General features: G+C 51.8%; 1 protein-coding gene across 1 annotated transcript; it reads right to left on the bottom strand.

Annotated features, from left to right (window-relative positions):
• Nucleotides 1-663: 663 nt before the first annotated feature.
• Nucleotides 664-6,852, bottom strand: Tmem92 (transmembrane protein 92). Its single transcript, XM_006972055.4, has 5 exons — nucleotides 6,683-6,852; nucleotides 3,685-3,707; nucleotides 3,071-3,154; nucleotides 2,735-2,930; nucleotides 664-2,593 (listed from the first exon to the last, which is right to left on the bottom strand). Exons 1-5 carry the CDS (start codon nucleotides 6,764-6,766, stop codon nucleotides 2,492-2,494), a joined length of 489 nt encoding a protein of 162 aa, XP_006972117.1. The 5' UTR covers nucleotides 6,767-6,852; the 3' UTR covers nucleotides 664-2,491.
• Nucleotides 6,853-7,219: the final 367 nt, after the last annotated feature.

Raw genomic sequence — 7,219 nt, forward strand, 5'->3', positions numbered from 1 at the left:
TAAAGGCGTGTGCCGCCACCACCCGGCTAAAAATAAAATCTTAAACCAGGTGGTGGGTGGACACCTTTAATCTCAGCACTTGGGGGGCAGAGGTAGGTGGATCTCTGTGACTTCAAGGTCAGCCTGTTCTTTTTTGTTGAGACAGGGTTTCTCTGTGTAGCTTTAGCCTTTCCTGGAACTCACTCTGTAGACCAGGCTGGCCTTGAACTCACAGAGCTCTTTTGGCCTGCTTCTGCCTCCCAGTGCTGGGATTAAAGGTGTGCGCTACCACCGCCCAGCTTAAGACCAGCCTGTTCTACAGGAGTTCCAGGATAGCCAGGGATACACAGAGAAACTTGTCTAGAAGAGAAAAACATCCTCCCCACACCTAGCCACCTGCACACTGCTCCCAGCAGCTCTGCCGAGCAGCTCATATCCTTCTGGAATTGCTGGGGCAGGAACTGGGACTTAACTCAGGGTCTTGCAAATGCTAGGCAAGTTCTTTACCACTGAGTTACACCGCCAGCTCCTCTTCCCCCCTTTTAAATTGAGATAAGATCGCAACTAAGTCACCCAGGCTAGCTTTAATCCTCCTGCCTCAGATTCTGATACAGCTGAGACTATAGGACTATACTACAGCACCTGTCTCTTCTAGCTCTTCAAAGATATGTAGAAACACACACATTTAACATTTAAAATGTAACGGCGGAGTTTATTTTACAAACCAAAGCTGCTTTGAACTTCCCTTTTCTCCCAACAGTAAAAGACAGACATGATGTAGATCAGCACGGCAGATCCTTCAAGCTTACAGGATAGGCGGTATGCATGCCTTACAGAACAAGCTTCCATAGGTCAATGGAGGTGGACCATCGTCACCCCTCACCCAGCCCAGTGCACCATGAGAGATTTAGTGGGTAAGCCTCTCTGCAGACTTGTCTGGAGAATTGCACCTGATCTCATCCTGGACACCAGGCCAGGCGTAGTAGAGTAGCTTTATAAACACTGGCGGCATGAGTGGACAGCGCAAGATGGCCTCTGAAAAGATGACATCTCTTCCTCTCCCACCAACAGTAGTAACTGAAATGGCAATAGAAGTCATTCCAGGGGGCTGGAGAGAGCATTGGCTGCTGTTCCAGAGGACATGGGTTCAATGCCCAGCACCCACATGGCAGCTCACAACCACCTGTAACTTCAGTTCCAGGGGATCCAATGCCCTCACAGATACATAAAAATTAAAGTAAGTTATTTCAGGCACTGAGCTTTGGGATGGCCACTCTCTTCAGGCCACACCACTGTTGCTGTAGAGAAATTAAAAGCCCTATACTATCTTTAGTGACAGGCAGGTGACCTCCTCCTGCAGGTCAAAGTCCAGCTGTAGGACTTCTCTAGTCTCTGAAAAGGAAGGCTGGCCTTGAATCCCCTGCAGCACACAGCAAAGACCAGGATGAGGTGGAGGTGGTACCTAGCAACCCTGCACAGCAAAGACCAGGATGAGGTGGAGGTACCTAGCACTGCTGCCAGCCCCAAAGCACTGGCACCAGGAATCTGCCTGACTTCATCACCCCACCTGAGGGCGAGCGGGAGCCCCAAGCAGTGCCCAGGCCTCGCAGGGACTGACTGAGCTCTGTTCAGCTCCTCAGCCACAGGACTGAATTCTTCCCCTTAGGGGTTAACTGTAGGTGGGGACCCAGACTCAGCAGGAAGAGCAGGGTGGGGTCTGCAACTCCTCTTCCTCAGGAGATTCCTGGAGAGGAATCTGGAAGGAAGCATTCTGTAAGCCTCACTCTACAGATGTCTAACCACACCTGCCTCTGAGGCTTCCTTCCCACCCTACCTTCTAGAAGTCTCTTTTCTGGTCTCCCCTAAGAGTCCCATGCATATCAAGTCCAGTTCACCCAGAAAGCAGAGAGGAGAAAAGGATCCAGGGAGCATTCTGGTCCATTTCTTTAGTAGTCACAGGCCCCAGGGAACTTAAGGTCAAAGCATCTATTCACAGCTTGGATGCACACTCCTCCCAGGGAGGTGGTCAACACAGTCACCGTGTGGAAGGATTTGACTGACGCTTGGCCTCTGAACTCATCTCCATCACCACTTCGCAGCCAGAGCCAGAGGCCAGTCGGTGAAACTCTAGCAAGTGCACGTGTTTTGTGTATGGCTGTGGAGGACAGTGGGGTCCGGTCTGTGCAGGTATTGTTCGAAGGTGTATCAGAGTCCATGCAGTTCAGTCTTCAATCTCCTCCAGGCACAGAAGTGCTTCTGTGGGACGGCAGAGCAAGCTGTTCAGTCAAGCTCTGCATCCCACCGCAGGCACCCTCAACAGTCTTGAGCTTGGGAGTTATGACAGAGACTATGGATCCAGTTCAGCTCAGACAAAAGGTAGTTGGCGAGGCACAGGGGTAGAAAAACAATAAATTAAATCAAAGGATCAAGGTCATGATGGGATGAGTGGAGTCATTCCAGAAGAGTCTCCAAAGTCCTGGGCTTGATCCAAGAAGTTTGTGGATGAGGTAACTCAAAGGGCCTGGCTCAAAGTGCCTCTCATTGGGTCCGCAGGTTCCTCAGGCCTGAGGCTGTAGGGAGGAGGTGGTTCTGTGGGAACTGGCTTCTGAACAACCTGCAGGAAGAAAAGGGTACTTGGTTTGCTTTGGGCTGGGTAAGGAGTGACAAGGTGGATTGGGAGCCCCCCCATTCTGTTACTTCAACCAATTCGACAGCCAGCTATGACACAAGTTAAGATTGGGACAGAAAGACCCACCTGACTATAGGGTGGTGGGGGATCCAAGGTGGTGACCCAGATCGTCTCTAGGGGGGCAATGGAAGGTGGCTCTGGAGGTATCTGACGACTCGGTCTGCGGTTCTGCTCTGGTTCTCTGCACTTGGGACAGAAGCGCCTCACAAAGCCGCAGATGCACAAGAGAGGTATCATCACCATGAAGAGGATGAACAAGATCCTGGGGAGAGGGTGATATCTCTGTGAGTGCCTAGACCCCTCTCCCTCGCCGGATCTCCCCCATCATCCACCCCCATCCTATTTCCGGTGGACCCAGCCCTCTGTGAACGGTGCCCAGAAGGGCTCTGACCCTGGCCTTACCTGAAGGTATCATTTGAAGAATCCCATACATTTATCTTTGGGCAGCATCCACTGGCACAGCATCTAAATCCTCTGGTGCAGTTTCTGGTCAAGTCAGACAGGGATGGGGGAGACTGACGTCACCAAAGTGTCAGACCAAAGGGTCCTTGCTTCCCCAGACACATATACCCTCAGGTTACAAGCCACCCTTAGTGGGTGTGGGGTACAGATCCATCCTGGGTTTCCTGGGAGGAACTGAGGCCTGGACTTGAGACCCGAGTTTGGGGTTCAACATGGCCACTGTTCCTCAGGCAGAATGATCACAACAGTAACCTTACAGGGCAGGCATGGGGTTCGAGTGTGGCTTCGCTCATTCGACTTACCCTCCAGGTAAGAAAGGTTGGGGGTTAACAGCAGCTACGGACCTTCCCCAGGCCTGCAGCTCCCTCCCAAGGTTGGGTGGTTGATGGGAGGGGGGGTATGGCCTCAGCAAAAGTAGGATGAGTGAGGAGTGGTCTATTTCCTTATCCTGGGGCATTGTTTGAGCACACACTGCTTCCCCCCACCTCCCAGCCTTGACTGACAATTATAGTAAAAACAAAACAAAACAAAACAAAAAAAAAACCCATACTTACATGGAGCCACATTTGAATACAACCTGTGGGGGGAAAAACATGCAGAGGTCAGAGTTCAAAAACCGAGAGTTGGGTCGCAGGTCTTAGAGTGCTTGCCCAGCATACACTAGACATTGTGTTCAGTTTCTAACAATGGCAATGGATCAAGTGTGCATGAACCAGGAATAATGGTACCAGAACCCAAGAGAAGGCAGGAGAATCATTCGAGGCTATATAGCCAGTTTGAGGCCAGACTGGGATACAAGAGACCCTGTCTCAAAAAGGGGAATCAGCTGGGCGGTGGTGGCGCACACCTTTAATCCCAGCACTCGGGAGGCAGGGGCAGGCGGATCTCTGTGAGTTCGAGGCCAGTCTGGGCTACCAAGTGAGTTCCAGGAAAGGCGCAAAGCTACACGGAGAAACCCTGTCTCGAAAAACCAAAAAAAGAAGAATCAGAGGCTGGTCTCAGACATTGCTTCAGACATCCAGGACAGTGTCGTCTCAGACTCTGCCTCTTCCCTTCCTCCAGCTCCAAGTGCAGGATCAACGGTTGGAGCCTGCCTCTGCCTCCCTAGAGCTGGGATTAAAGGCATGTACTACTGTGCCTCCTATTTTCACCCCTTTTGAATCGAGACAGGCAGGGTCTCACTATGTAGCCCTGGCTAGCCTGGAATTGAGAGATCTGCCTGTTAACTGCCTCCAGACAGATTAAAGGTGTGGACTACTATAACCTGGCTCCGGGTGATTTCCCCTGACACACCCACAGTTGGGGACTGGCCCAGGAAGCCACCCTTAGTGAAGCTTTAGAGGCTCCAGAACCTCCAGAAATCAACCTAAGCTCCTCTCCCTCTGCACCCCATGTCCCAGGTAGAGGCATCTCTAGGAGTTCCCTAAACACACTCAAGCCCCATTCAGCCTCAGATCCCTGCTGGGTATTGGGTCTCCACATGAGAGTTCCCACCCTGTTGATAGCAGTACTGTGACTAAGCTCAGGACTAGGACTCTCTTCTCCTAGGTGTCCCCAAGGCATCTCTCTCTCTGGCCACCTCACTTAAAATTACACCCATTGCCTGGTGTAGTGGTCTTTGCCTTTAATCCCGGCACACCAGCAGGTATATCTGTTAGTGGAGGCCAGCTTTGCCTACATAGCAATTTCTAGGGCAGCCAGGCCAGACCCTGTCTCAACAAAAACAGGAAGCCAGCTTTTGGCTTTGCTAAAGATCATTACAATAGAATTTCATTTGCTGAGTAAAGACAAGAGGACCAGTGATGGCCACAGCTGGGAATCAGTCTTTCTCTCCATGCTCACAGTAGCATTGCTCCTTTTTTTTTCTCTTGAGACAGAGTTTCTCTGCGTACCTTGGAGCCTGTCCTAGAACTAGCTCTGTAGCCCAGGCTGGCCTTGAACTCACAGAAATCCACCTGCCTCTGCCTCTTAAGTGCTGAGATTAAAGGCGTGCGCTGCCACCGCCCAGCTAGTAGCACTATTCTGAAGGGAAGAGAGGTACAGGAAGGTAAAGACACAGCAAGGGACCCAGGAACTCAGTCACACCCCCTGCTCTTCCAAATATCACTGACACATCCCCCCCGACACTCCCATCCCCCAGAGTTTCTCTGTGTAGTTTTGGTGCCTGTCCTGGATCCCAGTCTGTAGACCAGGCTGGCCTTGAACTCACAAAGATCCGCCTGGCTCTGCCTCCCAGTGCTGGGATTAAAGGCGTGCGCCACCACCCAGCCCTGTACTGCATTTTTGTTGTACGGTTTCTCGGTATAGCCCCAGATGTCCTGGACTTTGCTCTGTAGAGGTAAACTGGCCTCAGAGATCCGCCTGCCTCTGTGTCCTGAGTGCTGGGTTTAAAGGCGTGAGCCACCATCACCAGCGGGCTCCCGTATTACATTTAAGGAGTGGTAGCAGGGGTCGCACCTGCCTTTAATTCCAGCCCACTTTTACTTCCAGGGCTGAAGTAGCAGGGGCAGATCTTTGTGGACTTCAAGGTCAGCCTAATCTACATCATGATATCCCCTGCAAAGGAATTTTAAAAGTAATGCTTTAATGGCAGGGTTCATAAACTGGGCCAGGATTATTCCCTTCCCATCTTAAGCAGGGGGTGGTGGTCTGATCTGGGATGGTTAGGAGCCCGGGTTTTAGGGAGCATGGAGTGGGATGGTAACCTGGATTTATTAGCTCTGATTGGGGAGGCTGACAATGCCTATACTTGGAGCTGCAGGAAGGGGTCAACAAAGGATGCTGGGGTCCAAGAGTGGAAAGAGGGCCTTGAAACAGGGTTCATGCATGGCCTTGGACAGAGAACTTCAACTCCAAACAGCCAGTGAACTGTTCTGAGGAGCAGCCTTGGGACTTCACCCCTGTCCCCCAACAGATTCTCAACCAAGACTGTACATTTAAAAGGCTTATGCTCTGACCACTTCTGTTTGCAGGAATCTGCCAAGCCAAGACACTTCGAGTTTGGAATTCGAGGAACAAGAAAGAGCACAGGGCAGCGCTCAAACCCTGCCTCCCTAGGTCACAAGACAGAGGCCACCCAGCCCGGGGCCGGGCAGCCAGGTCTACTCCGAGGGCAAACTGGAACTAATCAAAGAAGTTAGAAGGGCCTCCTCCTCCCTAGTACACAAGAGAAGTCCCAGAGAGGGCCGATAAACTCCCCCAAGGTCACCAGCCACGGAGGTACAGGGAACGCCTAGCCCAGACAGGCAAGACCTCAGGTTCCTCAAACTTACACAGAGAAGAAACTAAATAAGACAAGCCATGACAAAATCGGGGGTCAAGGTTCCCATTCAGGGCTGTGAGTGGAGCCAAATCTCACTAACAGCACAACAGGGCCAAGCCTAGGGGCCCTGGTTTCCCAGAGCCTCCCTCCTCCCTCCACTTTCTCCAAACAAAACAGAAAGGAAGTTGCTAATTGCCAGTGGTTACGAGGAATTCCTGACAAGGTAAGGCGGGACCGGCTCGGAAGCAAGCCTCTGCCCCATGCGGTCCTCCAAAAGAAGTTTTACTTACCGCATTGGCGCTTACTGGTTGGGAACTGGAGAGCAGGCTGAAGAGCAAGGTGAGCGCGAAACCTGGGACCCAGGCGCCCGGCATCCTGGCAAGCGGGCCACTGAACTTCCGTGTGTAAGGAAGGAGCGACTGGGCACGACCTTTCCAACTTCCCTCCACCTATGGGGCCCAGCCTCGGAACGGGGGCGGAGTTAACACACCTGAGTCGGGCTTCTAGCCCAAGCTCAGGGAACAGAAGTGGAGAGGAGCTGAGCTTGCCTGAGTCTGAGGAATTGGGAGGTGGGAGAGGTTGATTTAACAACCTTGTTGCGGAGCACTCTGGGAATCCCTCTTCTGGGCTGCATTTAAGTAGTTAGGGCAGGGCGTGGTGACACCAACCTTTAATCCCAACACGCAGAAAATCTCAGTGAGTTCAAAGCCAGTATGGTCTACTTAATGAGATCCCGGACAGCCAGAATTACTAGTAGTGGTAGTAATAAATAAAATAAAAAAGCCGGGTGGTGGTAGCACACACCTTTAATCCCAGCACTGGAGAGG

The sequence above is a fragment of the Peromyscus maniculatus genome, chromosome 8 (assembly GCF_049852395.1).
Source record: "Peromyscus maniculatus bairdii isolate BWxNUB_F1_BW_parent chromosome 8, HU_Pman_BW_mat_3.1, whole genome shotgun sequence".
In the NCBI taxonomy this organism is placed as follows: Eukaryota; Metazoa; Chordata; class Mammalia; order Rodentia; family Cricetidae; genus Peromyscus; species Peromyscus maniculatus.

Coding starts and splice junctions, on each gene's coding strand:
- Tmem92 (XM_006972055.4), bottom strand. CDS start 6,766: ATGCCGGGCGCCTGGGTCCCAGGTTTCGCGCTCACCTTGCTCTTCAGC. Junction 3,708..6,682: donor AACCAGTAAGCGCCAATGCG/GTAAGTAAAACT, acceptor TTCCCCCCACAG/GTTGTATTCAAATGTGGCTC. Junction 2,594..2,734: donor CCCCACCACCCTATAGTCAG/GTGGGTCTTTCT, acceptor TTCTTCCTGCAG/GTTGTTCAGAAGCCAGTTCC.